The following is a 20081-nucleotide window of genomic DNA, read 5'->3' as shown; positions in this document are numbered from 1 at the left end:
ATTTTATTTATTTTTGGCTGTGTTGGGTTTTCGTTGCTGTGCGCAGGCTTTCTTTAGTTGCAGCGAGAGGGTTGCGGCTCTTCGTTGTGGTGCACGGGCTTCTCATCGTGGTGGCTTCTCTTGTTGTGGAGCACGGGCTCGAGGCACGCGGGCTTGAGTAGTTGTGGCTCGTGGGCTCAGTAGTTGTGGCTTGCAGGCTCTAGAGCGCAGGCTCAGTAGTTGTGGCACACAGGCTTAGTTGCTCCATGGCACGTGGGATCTTCCCGGACCAGGGCTCGAACCCGTGTCCCCTGCACTGGCAGGCGGATTCTTAACCACTGTGCCACAGGGAAGCCCCTTAGTACCTATCTTATCTCTTATTATCTAATGAGAATGCGTCACTCCTCTACACTTCAAAGCCTTCTACTGAGGCTCCACAAATCATTACTGGAGTTAAGAAAACCCAGCACAGTTCTTGGCCTGTCTGTGGTAGGTCTTAGTGTATACTTGCTAATAAATTACATAATCGTGCTGAGAAAAACAACAGTAATTGCTTGGATCAGTACTTTTTAGGAGATTTATTTTCATTTCATTTTGTGTAATTGCAATTGATTTGTTGCAGAAATTTGTACCTGGCATTTCATACTCCATAGAGTAGCACTTGAACTATTATCTGGCCTCTTTCACTGGTTTCCATTATCACCACCTGACTTTATAAAAGGAAATTTCCTTTTCATACAGTGTTAGTGGTAATATAAAATTGGTACAACCTCTCTGGAGATCAATTTGTTCATTCTATTAATTTTTTTAAAAAGTAGTCTTTAATTAAGCAATTCCACTTCTAGTAACTGATACCTGTACAAAGTTGAATGGACAAGGATAATCAAAGCTGCATTGTTTATAAACTGAAAAAATGGCAACAACTTAAAAATGTCTATAGGATGGACCACATCAATCATGATGCATCTAGCTGATAGAATTCTCTGCAGCCGTTGAAAAGAATGAGGTAGAGTTTCTTTACTGCCACAGAAAGGCCTTCAAGGAATAAAAAGTGAAAAGAGAAAGGTTGCATAATCATAATGATAATAATAGTAATTATTATTATTAGGAACATTTGTAAAGTGTGTACTATATTCTAAGCATTTAACTTTATTAACTTACTTAATTCTCATCACCACCCTATGAGGTGGGTGCTATTGTTATTCCCATTTTACAGATGAGGGAACTGAACCACCGTAACATCAAGCAACTTGCCGGAGATCACAAAACTAGTGTCAGAGGCAGTATCTGGTTTGAGCATCAGTGTTTTTACCTGGTTCTCTTCATTTATGTTAAAAAATGTATACCAATACATGTCTATAAATATATGTGTATGTATATATATGCATATGTGTGTGTATATGTATTTGTATAGGCACAGAAAGTGGCTCTAAGCAGAGCCTCGAGATGGTTAGCAGTTGCTTTCTCTGAAAAATGGGTAGGGGTGAGAGAGGAAGAGAGCAAGATAGTTATGCGATACAAGTCTCTTTTGCTTGTTTGCTTTTGTAATGAGGGACATTATTATTTTAATAATAATTTTTTTCACAAGGGATGTTTCTCAAAATATAATTTTCGAGTTATTTTTCTTCTGCTGCCAGCAGTTAAGCAAGAAATTTGGCCACTTCTTTCATTGTTGAAAAGTTATACCATTCGCTGATTCATTTAGCAAAAACATCTAAAGTGTGCTAGATGTCCCTGCCTCACCCAGCCCTCAATGAGCTCACTGTCAAGTGGAACAGACTGACATGTAAACATATAATTCCAGAGCCTCTATAAAGGGGATGCACAAAGATGCAGTGGGAGAAGCACAAAGGAGAGATGTCATTTCTGTGGAGGGCAAGGAGAGGCGGTGTGAAGGAAGGTGCCCAGAGAGGAGATAATATTTTGCCTAAATACTAAAAGAAAAGTAACAGTTCTTCAGGAGACAGTGGAGAGGAGGGAGAGAAAAAGCACCCCAGATGTAGGGAATATGGGAGTAAAGACACAGAAGTAAGGACACAGGAACCCACGTTATTCTTCAGGGAACTGGGTGTAGTTTGATTTAGCTGAAGCCTAGGGAGGAAAATGTAAGGACGGCAGGAGCCATGTCACCTAAGGCCTTGTGGACTGTGTTAAGAATTTCATTCTGTGTGCCAGTTTTTCCTAAGGAGCAGTCAAAGAACACAAGTGTCCCCAGGATAACATAAAATATATAAATCAAAAGATATACGTACAATGGAATATTATCTAGCCTTGAAAAGGAAAGAAATTCTGACACATGCTACATGTGGATGAACCTTGAAAATATGCTAAATGAAATAAGTCAGAAACAAAAGGACAAATACTGTATGATTCTACTTATTTGAGATACCTAGAATAGTCAAATTTATAGAGACAAAGTAGAATAGCGGTTTCTAGAGGATGGAGGGAAGGAGGAATGGGGAGTTATTGTTTAGTGGTTTCATAATCTCAGTTTGAGATGACATGAAAGCTCTAGAGAAGGGTAGTGGTTAAGAGTTTCACAACAACATGAATGTACTTAACACCACTGAATTGTACACTTAAAAAGTGTTGAAATAATAAATTTTATATTATGCATATTTCACCATAATAAAAACCAGGTGACGATGGTAAATTTTGTGTTATGTATATTTTACCATAATTTTAAAATATGGAAAAATATTTTAAAGATATAGACAAAATAGTTAGATAAATAATTCAAAGTTATTTTTCTGCCTTAACATTAAAATTAGATATGTCATTTCTTTGTTTAAGCTGGTAATAATGATTTGTTTCTCTTATATGACAATGTCTACTGTTTACTGAAAACCAGCTTTATATCCAGAGATGAGGAGATGTAGGCTCAGAAAGTTCAACTAACTGACCCAAGGGCACACAGCTAGTGAGGGGGCATTTCTAGGAAACCCGGAATTGGAACTCAGCTCCTAACACCTTACTGTTTCACCAACCCCCAAGCCACTTTATTATCTTGCTACTTTTTGGATATGGCAGTACAATCTCAAAGACAGTATTGTATGGTGTTTTCTGGGTTCAGAAACCGTAAGAAATCTGAGGCAACGCAGACTGAAATATTGAACAGTTGAATGTTTACTCTTGATCCACATCTGATACTTTTTAAGGGCTTAGGCCCTCTGCAAGAGAGACCAAAATAGCGTTCGAGTGAGGCTAGACGCACGCACATTGTTAACTACTCAGTCAGCCACCTGTTACCGATTGGAGGAGGGTCTGTATTTTGGTTGCGGCAGTTATCTGGAAAATACGGCTCTCAGCCCCCCGGCCGCCAGCCTCCGCATCCCAGGTACGCGGCCCCCGAGACACCCGGCGCGGGCTTGCGCGCAGGCGTTAGCCGGCCGCTTCCTTCCGCGATTGTGCTGTGCTGCTAGGGATCCTGGTGTCCCCGAGTGGTTCCCCCTAAGCTTCTTCTCCCTCTCTGTCCGGGACTCAGGGTCGCCACTGCCCCTTCTCCGGGCCCTCTCCAAGCCCTGCCCAGGCCAAGCCAGGCGCGGCCCCTACCCTCTGACCCCGCGTTGCACAATGCCCGATCAAAGTCCCGGGGCGTGTGTACCACAGCGTCCCTGCCCCTGGGCGGGGGTGGGCGGCGGCCGCGCGGGGAGCCGAGGCGGCGGCGGCAGCCGGCCCAGTACACCGGCCCCGGTCCCGCGAGTCACCGCGAGCTGCCGCCTCAGACCCCAGCTCTGCTCGGCCCCGCCGCCCGCCGCTCCCCTCGCAGGCCGCCGCCGCCGCCGCCATGGCGGAAGTTCATAGACGTCAGCAGGCCCGGGTTAAAGGAGAAGCCCCCGCGAAATCCTCCACACACAGACATGAGGAGGAGCTGGGGATGGCGTCGGCCGAAACGCTGACCGTGTTCCTGAAACTGCTGGCCGCTGGCTTTTACGGCGTGAGCTCCTTCCTTATCGTGGTGGTCAACAAGAGCGTGCTCACCAACTACAGGTAGGGCCTAGGCGGCGGCGACCCAGGCCGCGGAGAGGAGCGGGCGGCGGCGGCGGCTGGGCGCCGGGTCCCTGGACTTTGCCTGCAAAGTTGGAGCTGAACAAAGTTGGGCGGGAGCCGGGGAGGGAGGGAGGGCGGGCGGGCGGCTGATACGCGGCCGGGGCGGCGGAGCCGGCTTGCGCGCCGGCCCGGAGTGGGGTTCCCGCTCCCGGCGCCGAGCTCGGGACTGCCGGGTGAGCGTTCGGGGCCGCGTTCGGAAAGCGCCTGCCCTGCCCGCCGTGCAGCACCCTGGAAACCCTGCCCTTCGGAGAGACGGAGCGGAGTTGCTTCGTGACTTTTTTGACTCCTGTGCACGCCAGGCTGGGAGCCCGGAGAGGGATGCCCGGCCTTCCCCGCAGCCTGGGCTAGGTTCCGGGGCTTCAGGGTTCTCTGACTTCGCTGACAGCCTCTGGGGACCTACGCATCCTCAAGCCCATTTAAGATGATTGTGATGCTGCCACTGGGACCACAAAGGCAGAAGCATTTTTTTTTTTTTTTAAATGTGTGAAACCGTTCAAGAGATGTATGTCTTCACTTCCAAGACAAGTCCGTTACAGGCAGCCGACTGAAATTGTAGAATCGGACAAGATGAGACAAGTGGCAGCCCGAGGCTACAAAATCAGCGGTGTTGCCTGACAACTGGCAGGGATTTTCCTCTGATTGTCATTTGGATGAGGGGTAGACGTTGGTGTGTTTTTTATCAAAATGCATTGTAAGGTTGCCGATGTGCAAATTGAATTCACTGAGCTCAGGTTTTTCTGACCCTGTGTTTTTTTTGTTTTCTCTACCATTTTTGTAGATTTCCCTCCTCACTGTGTGTTGGACTTGGCCAGGTTAGTTGGAATCTTCAGCGTTACGTGGTTTGTGTCGTTAGAACTTCTGAATGTGTCTTTATATGTAGAACAGTGAATCTGTGTTCTCTGTTTACAGATGGTGGCCACAGTGGCAGTACTCTGGGTTGGAAAGGCACTCAGAGTAGTCAAGTTTCCTGACTTTGACAGAAATGTACCTCGAAAGGTAAAAAAGAAAAAAAAAAGTAATACTTTATGTTCTGAAAAGAAGTCACTATATATATTTTTCATCAGTGCCTTACATATTTAAAAATTGCAGCCTTGAAATCGCCCAATCCAGAGTAGGTATAATGCAGGCAAAGAATAAATATAGTAATATGTGTTTTTAAAAAGTCCCACAGTCTCTTTAAAGTTAAGAAAAAATGCCCCTAGATCTTGTGTTCTGTTTTAATTATTGAACACTTGCTGGGATTACAGTCATTTTGCATTTTCTACGTCCATCTAATCTGTGTATCCTGCATTCATTATTCTTTGGGTTTATTTTCTTATTCTTCGATCTGCTTCTGCTTGACTCCACCTGAGGATGAAATGTCTTTCATTTTTCTGCTGACATCGGAACAATGGGCTCTACATTATCATATTGTAAAGAAAGATGTTTTTGTCCCTTGTGCTTTGATCATATTCATATTTGTGTTTCTTTTTTCCCTTCCATTCTTTCTGCAGAGAGCTATTTATCCAGGAGTAATGTTGTTTGGGTGCTTCATGGGGGCCAAAATTGTGTGTGAGAACTAATCTTGTGTTTTAAGTAGAAAGAATTTGATCATATAAACAAAACTGTTTCTGTTTGAAAAGGACCTTGTTTTAGCTGTCTTTATTATTGAGTTTTGTTATCCCTTTTTAAATTTTCTAGACGTTTCCACTACCTCTACTATATTTTGGGAACCAAATCACGGGACTGTTCAGCACAAAGAAACTGAAGTATGGATAACTTTATTTTACTAGTGAGGTTAATATAATGTGTTCTTAAAATTGTACTTGAAAATGTCAAATGTTTAACACATTGTTACTGATCCTGGAAAAATGAAAGGACCAGAAACTTAATCTCTTAAGTTTGAAGAGAAAGAAGGTTTTTGTTTGTTTGGGGTTTTTTTCCCCCTTCACTTTGATGATAGAAGTCTTAAAATGTTATAAAATACTGTGATGGGAGATTTTCATTATTTTTCCAGACCTGTAATAGTGAAGGATATATGTTAGGCTTCTGAGATTTCAATTCATTAGTACAATTTATAAATAGTATATTTTAGGCAAATTCTACAAGTAAAATTAGATTGTGGATATGAGAACTTTTGTAGTTTTTCTTTTAACATGGGGTAGTTAAAATAGCATCAGATGGAACCCTGATACAAATATGATTAACATTTTACACATGGCCATATGATTTTAGAGGCAGCATTTTCACTTTTAGAAAGAAGCAGTAGCTCTCTACTCCATGACAACACTTATTATCCTCTAACTTCCCAATTCTTGGCTTTTCCACTTAAAGAGTGTATGTATCAGGTATATGTGATGTTAAAAGTATACACATAGGGAAACCATTTAACAGAAACCCATGGCTTCACCACTGTCACGTGAGCTAAACCTCTGGCTTAATGGGTGATTGTAAAACAGAATGGAGAGATCTCTGAGGGTAGAGACCAAGCTTTTTTCATTTCCTCAGACCCAAGAAACTTGACAGAATGACCACGATGGTATTTCTGGTTAAGGTTCCATGGAAGTCAGATTTATCATGGGTGGGGCATCCTTTTACATCTCATTACCCACTTGGAAAGAAATGCAGACCTGCTGCAAAGTGCTGCTTGTATATAGAGTTTGCTCTTTTTCATCCTTTGTCATCTATCCATCCATCCATCTTTTCACACCCTATCTTTGATTGCCAGTTAAGGATAAGGCACTTTGGGGTGAGATGAGATAGATTCAGAAATAATTATGTTGCAAGGGGCTGTATGTTTGATTAGTGCAAGCAGAATGCTCTAGGAATTTAGAGGAAGACAGGATTACTTCCACAAAAGGACAATCAAGGAATGTTTTATGGGGTAAGATTATCACCGATGTTATTTGAAAGTTAGGGGTAGGAAGGGAGGTCAGTCTAGAAAAGAAAGACGAGGTCTTAAAGACTAACATGATTACTGTTCAGGGTGTTTAACATAATAAGCAGGGTAAAATTAAAAGTGTTATCAGTCTTTGTTAATAGATGTATGTTTTCTACCATTTTATAATTAGTTTGGTGTTTTTCACTTCTGGTAGTTTTATAAAAGCAACCCTTTCAAGCTTTCAGATACTTTCTAGAGAGAAATAAGGATTTAATTTAGTCACAGATTAATCAGCATGGAATTTCCATAATGGAAGGAAGAGATTAGCATTATTTTAAAATACTAATTTTGGAGAATCAAATTTTATTTTACCTAAATATCTTTGTTTTTTTCCTGCAGCTTGCCAATGTTTACAGTTCTGAGAAGGTTCTCCATCCTGTTTACAATGTTTGCTGAAGGACTTTTACTCAAGTGAGTTAAATTTCTAATATATCTAGTCTTTAACCAACTTTAATCACTCTGAAAAGGTGCCCAGCATATGTAAGATATTACAATTATTTGTGTTGTTTCTACTTTATCTTTTGAGAAGTTTAAGCAACTTTCTCCCTTTGCTGTAGGAGTTGATAGTTTATGGCTTCCTTATGGAAGCCTGGCTGAACATGAGGTATACTTTCAAGAATTCCTATACCTACTGATGCCACTGGGTGAAGCTGGGTCAGAAGATCAGTATAGGCTTTAAATAGTGTTCATGTCTTGCCTACTTTTACTACAAATGTGTGTGGCCATTTTCAACTTAAAGAAATCTGATTAGCAAAAATTCAAGCTCAATAATAATAATAAATGGTAAAAATAAGAAAAAATAAGTATACTTACTTATATAAGAAAGTAAGTTTTTGCTTCATCAGAGGGGTTCTTTTAAATATCCAGTTCCTTGGAATCATTTGTTTACAACTTTTTTAAAGAAAACATATATTTTTTGCCTATGTTGCAGAACGAGTCTTTGTAAATAACTAAAGCCACATGTATGTATTTTTTAATTATTTTATTTTGTAGGAAGACTTTTTCTTGGGGTATTAAGATGACTGTATTTGCAATGATTATTGGAGCCTTTGTAGCTGCCAGGTAAGATGGGGGCCTATATAAAACCTATGAGAGTACATTAGAATTTATCAATAATTATTGATAATAAATGATCAATTACCAATAAAGAGAATTTTTTTATAGACTAAATAAGAATCATGTTTTTGAAAAGTAAAAGACTTTTAAAAGTTAAATCTTTTTGGCTGTATGAAGATTAAGGCTAGCAAAATCAGATTCTTGGGATTCTTAAAAGTTAAATTCATTCTAAAAGTTCATTCATTCATTCAAAAGGTTAAAGTTTATTATTTAAACTCTTTATATAATAAACTATTTAGAGTTTATTATTGCTATCTTCTATTTATTGAGCATATACCATGTGCCATACAGTATGTTTGGTATTTTTACACATACTATTTATGTATTTTTCACAACCACTCTGAAAGGTATGGGTATAATTTTCCTATTTATGTTGAGAAAACTAAAATCTAGGTTCAGTAGCTTGCTTGCTCAAGGTCACACAGCTAGTAAATGGCAGAGCTGGAATTTGAATCTGTGCCTGACTCCAGAGCCTGTGTGCTTTTATAAACCATGTGACGTTCTTTTCCTTTGCATGCTGCTAAAGAAAATGTGTCTCAGAGAAGGCAAATGATAATAAATTATTTGCCTTATGGGAAATAAATAATAGAATTGCTTTATTGGGTTTCACATTAAGGTATCACAAATGCTGTAACTTAGATATTCTATTAAAGCTTTTTTCCATTGTTCTTAAGTTTTAATTTTAAAGTGAGTGGGGAAAATGTATACCCAAAGACTCAGAAAATTGAAATGATGAGTGGAAGCCTTCTACAACATTTTACTCTGCATGTGTGGGTTTGCTAATGCCGCAAATTCTGCCTGACATTGTATTTTCCATCTGGGAGTTCCGGTGTGCTTCTTGAATTGGCTCATTTACCTTCATCATATCCCTGAAGTATAGGTGGGGGGAAAGTACTATAAGTCAGTTCTACTCTACCCTAACTCTCGAAGTGAAATTTCATTCAAAAAAAAAAATAGAGTAGTTAGTTACTAGAATTTTGTTATATAGCTGATGCTTTTCCCTCTAGGTAACCTTCCTCCTTGGAGAAAAATTCTGTACGAGCCTCCTACCTTTCTTTTTAAAGATGCCCTACTAATCTTTGAAGTATTTCATTGAAGCTGGTACTATCTAAAACAGAGCAAAACAACAGGAGTTTCTCAGGGCTAACTCTGGCCTGCAAAAAGTTTCTGAGGCAGATTGCTATCTGGTAGAACCTTTTACTTGGGAACAAAATTTGGAGGAAGAGAGTCTGGAGTTAGAGGTTGTCAGGCTCCTTGGAAGAGGGTTGGGTCATTAGGTAGTTCTGCCTGAAATTGCAGTGGCATAGAGCTCCTCAGAAGTCTGTCCCATGTAGTAGTTTAGCTACAAATAGATAACACCTTTGCAGAATCACAGAATGCAGGGCCCCTGTTTTAGCTAGGGTGCTAAAGTATGCTGAAGGTGTACTTAGATTTTCATTTATTCTGTTCATTTTACTAAGGTCTTGTGCCTGGTGCTCTGCTAAATATCAAGAAACTTCAGTTTCCCTAATCCCACTAGTTACACCTGGTAGGCTCATTAAGCAATTATTTTAAGTATTTGAGTTCCCACTATGTGCTTAGACACGGATGTAGCCTGATCTCAGAACTAACCACCATCCACACTTCAAAAATTCCACCCAGTGGCCTGTGCAAGACAGCCCTACCTTTTGTGTGAACCTTTGAAAAATGACGTGTTAACAACTTCATTCTCCTTTTGTTTTCCTTATCTGTGAAATTGAGCTCTGATGCCTTCTGCTTGCTTCAGATATATTGTAATGGTGAATTTGGTTGGTTCTTTCTTGTTGTCTGACTTTGAATTCAGAGCAGTGTGCTATTAACTGACGTTGATTATTGCTAATTTTTTTAAAGATTTTGTTTAAGTGTTAGTGCTTCTCATTTCTGAAGACCCCCGTACTGATTATGAAATTGCAAACTCTAACCAGGAACCAAGAAATACTAGTAGCTGATAAAATGCCTAATATTCACTTACCTAGATAAGCGTATGTTCTTAGAAATATTGTAGTTCAGACTTACTTAAAATTTAATGCATGTTCTTTAAATGTTAGCTGTTATTAAAGTGTTACTTATGTTTTGCAGCTCTGACTTGGCATTCGATCTGGAAGGATATGTTTTTATTCTGATAAATGATGTCCTGACAGCAGCAAATGGTGCCTACGTAAAACAAAAATTAGATTCAAAAGTAGGTAGCAGTCTTACGCTTCTTTAAGAGATGTTTACTGTTGTTGGGAATGGTCATGTCAATTCATCAGGAGATAAAGTGGGGAATAAGGAAAAATACTTATGAAGGATGCGAAATGCCTGTACTTTGGTGCTCACGTAAGAAACTTTATTTTCTAATTAGCAGTTAGATTTTACTGTTGGCTTTTCTGGAAGGGACTGGGTGAATATTGACTTTGAGAGGGATAGTGATGTAAATAAGGAGTGTTCATTAGAGAAAAGTGTCATAAACGTTCATGGCTGTGTTCTGGAGGACCTGGTGAGGGACCTGGACAAGAAAGAAGTATCTGGAAGCTCTTGAGCAGATTTCAGAAGTGAGTTGGAACAAGAACAAGGATGGACTTTGCATATTTGTCCTACAAATATATAGTAGTCCGTCAATATCCATGGGGGATTGGTTCTAGGAACCCCCGAGATTAACAAAGTCCTCGGATGCTCAAGTCCCTTATATAAATGGAGCAGTATTTACATGTAACCTATGCACGTCCTCCCATATACTTTAAGTCATTTCTAGATTACTTATAATACCTAATACAATATAAATGCTATGTAAATAGTTGTAAATACAATGTAAATGCTGTGTAAACAGTTGCTTGTGTGGCAAATTCAAGACTTGCTTTTTGGAACTTTCTGGAATTTTTACCTTTTTTTCCGAATATTTTCCATCCACTGTTGGTTGAATCCTCAGATGCAGATATGGATATGGAGGGCCAACTGTAATGGGAAACTTAGGCAGTATTAGAATCTCTCTCTTTCAGGGGCAGCACCGAGTTTCCTGGCCTAGATCTCATAGACATGAACTTCATATACCCTGCTCTTTTCCTTCAACTGCAGCATGCACATGAAGGCTTTAAAGATATTTTTATTTGTCTAACGTATATGCTGAATATAAACACACAAAATTTTATTTTGAGATCAAGCCAGACCATCAGAAAGCTGAGCACTCAAGCCATATTTTACTACATTATGGTATAAGATTGCATTATTGTAAGGAGAAGCTACATGGAACTCAGCTTTATATATCCTAGGGTTGTTATTGAAGGAGTTGTCCTTTCTATCATAATGGATCCTATATGAAGACCCACATGAGATCGTTATCATAGATACCGTCGTAGTTTTTCCTAAGGAGCTGGTGTATTTTTATCTAGTATTTAAGTCTTATAACTTGACCATAGCTTTATCTTATTTTCCTACCCCTGTGTTCTCATCAGTCAGATGACCATATCCGCTTAGTTTTTAGTTGGCTCTATTATATGTACAGTATTTCTGAAACTACTTCAGGTCCTTTGTTGGGGTTCAGATCATAAATACAAATGCCCTACCTGCTTGATAGTAGTATTAGTATAGAGTTTGTATCATCTTGGCTGGTGGCTTTGCCTTCTTCAGAAAGGACTGTAGAATATATGGCCATCCCAGTAGTTTTCATTATTTTGAATAATCTAGAATGTTTATTTTGAATAACCTGGAAGAACTAGGGGCAGTATAGATCTAGTTTCAGCAAATTTTCTTTGAATATACCCTTTATGTCTTGTTCTCCGTTTATTTGCCTTGACGACTCTGTATGATGATTGCATTTTAATGGAAGCTACTATTAAAAAATTTAATCTTTGTGCAATAGCTAGAGAAAAGTGAATAGTTAGAGCTCTATTTAGTTTTACTCTTGTTTTTTGCTGCTTTGGAAATATGTAGTAATAATAACATTTCATTTCTCCAGTAGCCTCAGCTGTCTAAAACAGTACTGTCGAGTACAGTTCTATAATGCTGGAAATCTGTTATCTCTGCGGACCATTAATGGTAGCCACTAGCCACACGTAGCTGTTGAACACTTGATAAGTGACGGCACAACTGAGGAACTGAACTGGTAGTTTAATGTAATTATAATTCAATTGGAATAGCTGCGTTTGGCCAGTGGTTACTATATTGGATAGCACAATCTAGAGTACATCCTAGAACCTAGGAAAAAAAGCAAAGAGGGTTTCTGAGTATTTTATTCCCAGGGGAGCCTTTTAGTTCCTCACTCAGAAATGACTTATGGCTTACTTGTATTAGAACTTTTAAGCATATTGATCTGCTTTTCACAGTTCATGGATTAGGAGCAACAATCGTATCTGGAGGCAGAGGCTTATCAGCAATATAAAAGCTCAGCTAATAACAAGAGAAACAGGAAAACTATGAAAGTCAGATGGAACTACTCAAAGATGGACAACACCATATAAAAACACAATACAGTAATGCATGTTAATGATGATGCCCTAAATTAAATTGTAGTCAATGTACTCTGTTTAAGAAAACAGGGGAAAAGATATTTAAAACAGGTAACAAGTGAAAAGAAAAGCAACAGTTTGGCATTTGTCAGCTGTCTGGATGGTGTGTGTGTGTGTGTGTGTGTAGGCATCCTCTACTTCCCGGTGTACACTCATGTCTCTTGCTGTTGGGGCACCTGATGTTAAAGGTTGTTTTGTCCTACTGTGGCTTTTTTCTTGCTGCCTTAGAAATCAGGCACACCTTTTCATTGATGCTGTGGTGGCTATAAGCAATCAGTTATTTGGTTTATCCAGCAGGCAGTAGGGCCACAATGAGATGCTTTTAATCAGGAGTTTTATTACCTATCATTTCAGAACTGCTTATAATCGTGGTCCTTTGAGCATGAATCACATGACATAAAGACTTAGTGCTGCATTTCAGACCTGAATGCAGCTACTGAATTTAAAACATTTTTAACTCAAAAGAAATCACACAAATAACATGTATTTATAATAGAATTAGTAGAAAACATAGATAAACAAGAGGAAGAAAATATAAATCTTTCTTAATTCCACCATTGAGTGAGAAGCACTGTTTTGGTAGATACCCTTTTGTAAGAATGTGTGTTTGTGTGTATATGTGCATGTACACACTTAACTATGAGAAAAACTTAAAAGAGTGATGAAATATAATGTTTTCTAACCTGTATTTTTCACTTAGTACTGTTTCATGAACACTTTCCTCATCAATCAGTATTAAACATTTTTAGTGGCTGCATAATATTGCATTGTATGGTTGTATCATAGTCTAATCAACTAGTTTTCTGTTGTTGGGTATTTGTTTCCAGTTTTTCAAAGCTGCTTTTGATATAGCACAGGGAACTCTGCTCAGTTTTCTGTAATAACCTAAATAGATACATAACAAAGAATAGATACATGTATATGTATAACTGAATCACTTTGCTGTACACCTGAAACTAACACAACATTGTTAATCAACTCTACTCCAATATAAAATAAAAATTTAAAAAAATATATCACTGAAAAAAACCCCTGCTTTTGAGAAGGTAGTTTGACTTTTCATATCACTTGGTGATCTTTCAGTCACTGAAGTTAGGCAGATATTATGCCCCTAATCCTCACTATTCCTTTACCCCCCCTTTACCCTCCAAACTCAGGCCTACTTTTTTAGGTGACTGCTTCCTGCTGAATGTCCCAGAATTCTGTGAATCAAAGGTGGACCCACAGTTCTCATAGACTCTCTGTGTTTGAAGATGTGTGTTGCTCCCCAGTAGCTGAGGGCACACTAGTCATACCATATTTTAGGAATTGTAGGGTAATCTTTTTTTATTTAATGTTTATTTTATTTATTTATTTTTGGCTGTGTCGGGTCTTAGTTGTGGCACGCGGGATCTTTTGTTGTGGCGCTCGGGCTCTTTGTTGTGGTGCGTGGGCTTCTCTTTAGTTGTGGCATGTGGTCTTCAGAGTGCACAGTCTCGGTAGTCGTGACACATGGGCGCTCTAGTTGTGGTGTGCAGGCTCCAGAGCATGTGGGCTCTGTAGTTGCAGCACGTGAGATCTCTAGTTGTGGTGCACAGGCTCAGTAGTTGCAGTGTGAGGGCTTAGCTGCCCCACGGTATGTGGGATCCCAGTTCCCCAACCGGGGATCGAACCCACATCCCCTGCGTTGGAAGGTGGATTTTTAACCACTGGACCACCAGGGAAGTCCCTGTAGGGTAATCTTAATCTTCTTTCTTTCTTTTTTCTTTTCTTTTCTTTTTTTTCCTTTTTCTTTTTCTTTTCTTTCTTCTTAATCTTCATTGTACTTCCCGTATACATTTTCAGAAATACTTCACTGGGAAGTTATGTCTGTCTGTGTTGGTCTAGGTGTGAGTCTTTGTGTCTGTTAAATTGCACTCTATTATAGTTCTGAAAAGCCCAAGACTAACTTGGTGACTTTTATTCTGTTCTGGAAAGGGAAGGGCTCCAAGGACGTGTATGTTTGTGTTCAAAATAACCTCTTTTCTCCTTGCTGTTTTGAGGCAGTGAGTTGATGTCATTTTTATTTCTCTGATCTTAAGCACTCAAGGAATTTATTTCAAATAAACTTGAAATCTTGTAAGTTTGCATTTTTTTTTTTTTTTTTGGAAAGCTTAGGTCATTAATGTTTGCAAGACTTCTGACTTGACTAATTTGCTCTGTATGTTGTGGGGGAGGGGTGCATGTTTGTAATGGGGGGTGGCACTCTGTACAGGGTTGTCTTTCTCTGTCTACCAGAACCAAATGAAACACCTAATTTTTTATTCTCCTAGGAGCTGGGAAAATATGGTCTGCTCTATTACAATGCACTGTTCATGATTCTGCCCACCCTAGCCATTGCATATTTTACGGGAGATGCGCAAAAGGTAGGACTTTCTAATTATGGCTTCATGGTTTATGTTTTTGAATTTTATTTTTATTTGTATGACCAAGAGGTAGACAGTTGGGTTGTTAAAAAGTAATGTTCTTAGTAAGTGACCAAAGACTGAGAATTTACCTTTTAGCTTGCTAATGTCATGTTAACCTTTTTGGATAGTACTAAAATAGCTTAAAATAGCTCTGGCTGTCGACATAAAAACAGTGCATGCCAACTAGTGTCCTTCTCCTACGTGCCAGGAGGATAGAGGAAGGGAATTTTTACATTTCTACTAAACTACAAAATAGGAATAGTAGCAAACTATCCTTGAGAAACAAAAAATCCAGAAGTAGTAGAATTCTTCAAACCTAACAAAATGCTTGTTATCTCTAGAAGCTCTCAGTTTTGGTGTACAATTGTCATCCTGGCTTAAATCCCAAGCTGTTTTTTCCCCTCAGGAGATATTTAGCCATGTGGTGACTTAACCATATAAATAGCAACGAATATAATAGTTTACTCATTTTCTGCAAATGTTTAGCTAAATAAATCCAGAATAAAGTAGCAAACTAAATCCAGATAAGAATTTTTCTCTGAAACACATATTCATAGGATAAAAATTGGTAACATTTTGTTAGAATTCACAGAATTTTGCAAACTTAATGGAAATCTAGAATTCTGCCAAGGATTTCGGTACCAAGATTCCTCCTAATGATTCCCCTGGCTAGTAGTTTCTTCAGAATAAATGTATTGATTGTTTATTATAATGACAGCGACAAGTTCCCCAAATCAGTGGGGACCAAAATAAAGAAGAGGTTTTTAGAAGTAGTTAGACTGTTAAAAATTGTTCTTGAATCAGAGGTAGCAGAAGACTGCTTATAAAGCTGTTTTGTTTTTTTTCATCAAGAACTCTTTCTTTTAAAACTGGCAAAGAACATATGTAAATGTTTTAATGAACTGTGACCTGGCTATCAGCAGGCCTAGAAATGACTCCAAAGCAGGAAACTACTGTAGAGGTGTTGCTCTAAAAATAAAGATGTTGAATGAGTTTTTTGTGGCTGTGAAAAAAGTGGGAAGAGAAACTAACATTTATTGAGTCCCTATTATGTGCTAGTCACTTTTTATATACGATGTAATATAGTCCCCATAACAGCTGTAGGAAGTTTGAATTAACCCTGTTTTACCAAGGTGGAAATAGAGGTTCAGAGAGACTGAATAACTTGCCCAACATCAGACTGTCAGCAGGTAATAGAGTCAGGATTTAAACCCAAGCCTGACTGCAGAGGCCATGGTCTTTTCAGTGTTCTGCCTCCTCTAGCCGACTCTGGCAGAAGCACCCTTCACTCTTTAGTTTTGGGGTAAGAATGTAATGTAAAATAACCAGGTACCCCATGGCAGCACAGATGATTCCAAATCTTGAGGCCAATCTGTACATGAGAAAGTTGGAAGAATTAATGTGATTAGGTATTCTACAGACTCGGCAAAAATGGAATTTTCATTAATTTGAAACTTTGACTAGTAGCTTGTAGCTACTTGAAAACATTGACTGAAGGAGATATTTCTTCATTCCAGAGTGATGATCGTTTAACTAGAAGTTATCTGCCAGGTTGTAGCAAAATTCATGCGTATTTTGAAGTTCACTAACACACTTTCAATTTTAAATGCTTCGATATAATTACAGGTGTTTACCCATAGTGGAAAAAATGACTTTGCCACCTATATTGGGATGAGATTTAGATTTTACTCTTTTATTCTTCTTTTCTTCTTTTTTTAAGCAGAGGAGTGGAATTTGAGTAATCTTTTTGTTTTTTCCAATGAAAATGCCAAGCAAAGGTCAAGAAAGGTTTATTTTGAAAGAACAATGTTTTTTAAGAATGACTGAATTTATCTAAATGCTTTCAAGTTGGGATGATAAACTAATTATGGAGGCTTAACTCATTGCTTTGTGATCAACCCCATCAGTGTTTTGGGTTTTACATAAATGTTTGTTCATCCTTATTCTTATTATTAATTAATATGTTTCTTATAAAATATTTATTGGGGAACAGATGAACCTACTGGCTGGCAGGCTTACAATCTCATGCTCTTTTTCTTAACATTCTCTCCTTGACATACTCTCTCTCTAACATTCTCGAATAGTTATTAAGTGCTATTGTGTGTCTCACAGTGCTAAGCTCAGGTGATAAGAAAGAAGGATGAATTAGGTGGTATTCTTGCCTTTGAGGACCATTTAATTGTCTTGGGGAGCAGACCTGTCAACATCAGAGTCGTAATTGTTACCGGTTCTGTGGGAAAGGTGTTGGGGTCATTGTGGGTTGGAAAATGGAAGTGGTCAATTCCATCTCCTTGTTGGAGAGGGAATGCCTATCTCATGGAGCTTTGCCTACAGAATGAAAATACAAATGATATGAATAATCAGTATTTTTTGGTAGGTTATGAATTAAATTTGGAACTTAGGAACTCCAAGAATTCTGAGTTTTATTCTGTTCCTAAATTCCTTTCTTCCTAAATTCCTTGTGTGCTTACTACAATTTTATTTTAAGTTCATTTCAGATTCAGTCAATTCAGTATTACTGAGCATCTTCCTTGTGGTAAGAAAGCCCTGTGCTAAGTTCTTTGGGGAATATATGAGAAATACAACATAGTCCTTGCCACACAAGAAAGACATTTGACATGCTACAGAGATGGTGTAAGATCCAGCACCAAAGTGCATGCCAGATGGTGTAAGATCCAGCACCAAAGTGCATGTCAGTCAGTACTGTAAGTATTCAGGTTAGGAAGAAACTGGTGTGGGTTAAATATCAAGCTTGGATTTTTAGAGGAGATAGGGATTGGTTTTCTTACCCACCAACTGCAACAAGTAATGCTAACCTGTTCTGGGGGTTGTTGTTAGAGATATAACTTACAGAAGTGGTTGAATGGTTTGCTTTTATTAATCAGCACAGAAGCAGTCGGTGGAAGCCATAGATGCCCTAGTGCATCCTAGAGGCTCATAGTATCCTACGAGAGGTTGCAGTTGATTTCTTCCACTGGAAGGTTCAGTTTCATAGTAGTCAGTGGGTTGTTTGTCTGAAGTTCTGGCAAAAAGGGTTCACATTACAGAGTGGAATATGTGGCAGGATTTCAGGTAAGTGTTTTCTAGTAAGTCAGGTTCATATTCATTGTGTCTTTTAGGCTTGGGTTTTCCCTTCAAAATACGTGTACATATAAGTGGACAAACATTCATGTATGTGCATGTATTTTTTTAAAAAATGGACACTTTTTTGGCATGACAATTTATCTTTTTTTAAAAATTATTTATTTACTTATTTATTTGGTTGTGTTGGGTCTTAGTTGCAGCAGGCAGGCTCCTTAGTTGTGGCATGCAAACTCTTAGTTGCAGCATGCATGTGAGAGCTAGTTCCCAGACCAGGGATTGAACCCGGGTCCCCTGCTTGGGTGGCGCAGAGTCTTAACCACTGTGTGCCACCAGGGAAGTCCCAACAGTTTATCTTTAAATAAAGCTGTTCCCATGTTAACAATTTCAGTCTACTTCTGACCTTCAAGTAATACTTCACCTATAGGGTATGATGCCTTGCACAATGCCTGATAAGATGCTTCCACGTTAATCATTTTCCCTAATCCTCATTGTGTACCTTTGTGGTAGGTTGTTATCTGATATATAGAGGTTAAGGACATGCTTGAGGTTCCATGGTGGCTGAGTTCAGCACTAGAACCAGTCTTTCATTTTTTTTGGCCGCATCCTGTGGCTTGTGGGATCTTACTTCCCTGACCAGGGATCGAACCCGTGCCCTCGACAGTGAAAGCACAGAGTCCTAACCACTGGACTGCCAGGGAATTTCCCTAAAACCAGTCTCTCTGACTCCAGGGAGATCTCTTGCTGTTTGCCTGACCACATCTATCTCCCAAAGCCACTTGCTGCATCCCTGACTTGTTTTTTCCCCCGTTCAGGACTTGTGTGCATACAGAACAAGCTACTGAATGGAAGAAATATCTCAGATTAGTATTAGAAGTGGAGTCCCTGAAGCTTGGCTTTCTTGTTACTTAATTGTTTACAAATAATTATTTATTTCACTCAGTGAATATTTATTGAGTGCTTATTACGTGTCAGGTGCTGTTCTAAGTTAAAAAAAAAAAGACATGTCTTTGCTTCAAAGGAGCTTGCATTCCAATGGGGTAAGATATACTAAGCATAAATTGTGTAATAAGAGCTATGAAGAGAGAGAAAACGAGGAGAAGAGTGATTGGGGAAGTGCTGTTTTGGATAAGATGATTAGGGAAAGCATCTTTATAAGCTTCGTTTGAGCAGACACTGCACTGAGTGGACTGAGAGACCAGTTTATGTGGCTCTTTGGAGGGAGTAGTCTAGGCCGAGGGAAGAGCAGGCTCTAATGACTGAGGTAGGAGCTTGTTCACAAGGAGCATTTTCTGGAGTGGCAAATATCAGGAGACGTCAGAGTGGGCCTTGGAAGGTGTGGAGGCAGAAAAACAAAAGGTACGTTCCAGGTGGAATTAATAGCGTGGGCACAGGCCCAGCCGCAAGGACCAGACTCTTCCACGTGGTTAGAAGGTAGACGTCAACGGCTTTGGAGCCCGTAGAGGATTCCTTGGAGAGCATGTGGTTCCAGACCCTTATTTCACAAATGAGGGAACTGGGTCCAAAGAGGGCTCAGGGCGAGAGCCCAGGTTTTCTGACTCTATGACTAGTGTCTCCTTCTTCCTGCCATCCCACAGCCTGCTTCCTTCCAAGTTGGGACTAGTGCCAGACACAGGAATTTGCAAGTTCCTCTGCAGACAGTGACACGTCCCTAAGAGTTTGTGACATAAGTGGTACAGTGGAGGGGACTTGGGGCCAGAATGCAAAAGACCAGCAAACTCCAGTTCTGTCTGTGACCACTCTGACTTTGGATGAGTCCCTTCTGCTCTCCAGGCCCACTTCGTCATGTGGTAACCGAGTAGGCTGGGTCCACTGAGTCGGCTGGTTCTCTAGGTAGGGCGTGCTTCGGGGCTGAGACAGTGTTTCTGAGGAGTAGGACGCATGCCAGGGTGGAGACTGGGCTGCTGTTCTGACAGCTGGCATGAGCCCAGCTGCCTCCTGATAACCTGCGCTGATAAACTGCTCTCATCTGTTGCGCTCTTGGCT

At 39.6% G+C, this 20081-nt stretch overlaps 1 protein-coding gene across 2 annotated transcripts in view; it reads left to right on the top strand.

The window, feature by feature from the left end:
* The first annotated feature begins 3134 nt into the window (after nt 1-3134).
* SLC35D1 (solute carrier family 35 member D1) overlaps nt 3135-20081 on the top strand; it is a 55332-nt gene continuing 38385 nt past the window's right edge. For both annotated transcript variants that reach the window (XM_032649093.1, XM_032649085.1), the window contains exons 1-8: nt 3135-3969; nt 4808-4841; nt 4939-5025; nt 5710-5777; nt 7289-7360; nt 7943-8011; nt 10163-10265; nt 14859-14951. In XM_032649093.1, the coding sequence (XP_032504984.1) occupies nt 3767-3969; nt 4808-4841; nt 4939-5025; nt 5710-5777; nt 7289-7360; nt 7943-8011; nt 10163-10265; nt 14859-14951 (729 nt within the window). In that variant the 5' untranslated portion in view covers nt 3135-3766. The remainder of the gene's footprint in view (nt 3970-4807; nt 4842-4938; nt 5026-5709; nt 5778-7288; nt 7361-7942; nt 8012-10162; nt 10266-14858; nt 14952-20081) is intronic.

The sequence above is a fragment of the Phocoena sinus genome, chromosome 1 (assembly GCF_008692025.1).
Source record: "Phocoena sinus isolate mPhoSin1 chromosome 1, mPhoSin1.pri, whole genome shotgun sequence".
Lineage (NCBI taxonomy): Eukaryota > Metazoa > Chordata > Mammalia > Artiodactyla > Phocoenidae > Phocoena > Phocoena sinus.
This window is presented reverse-complemented; position numbering and strand designations above follow the sequence as displayed.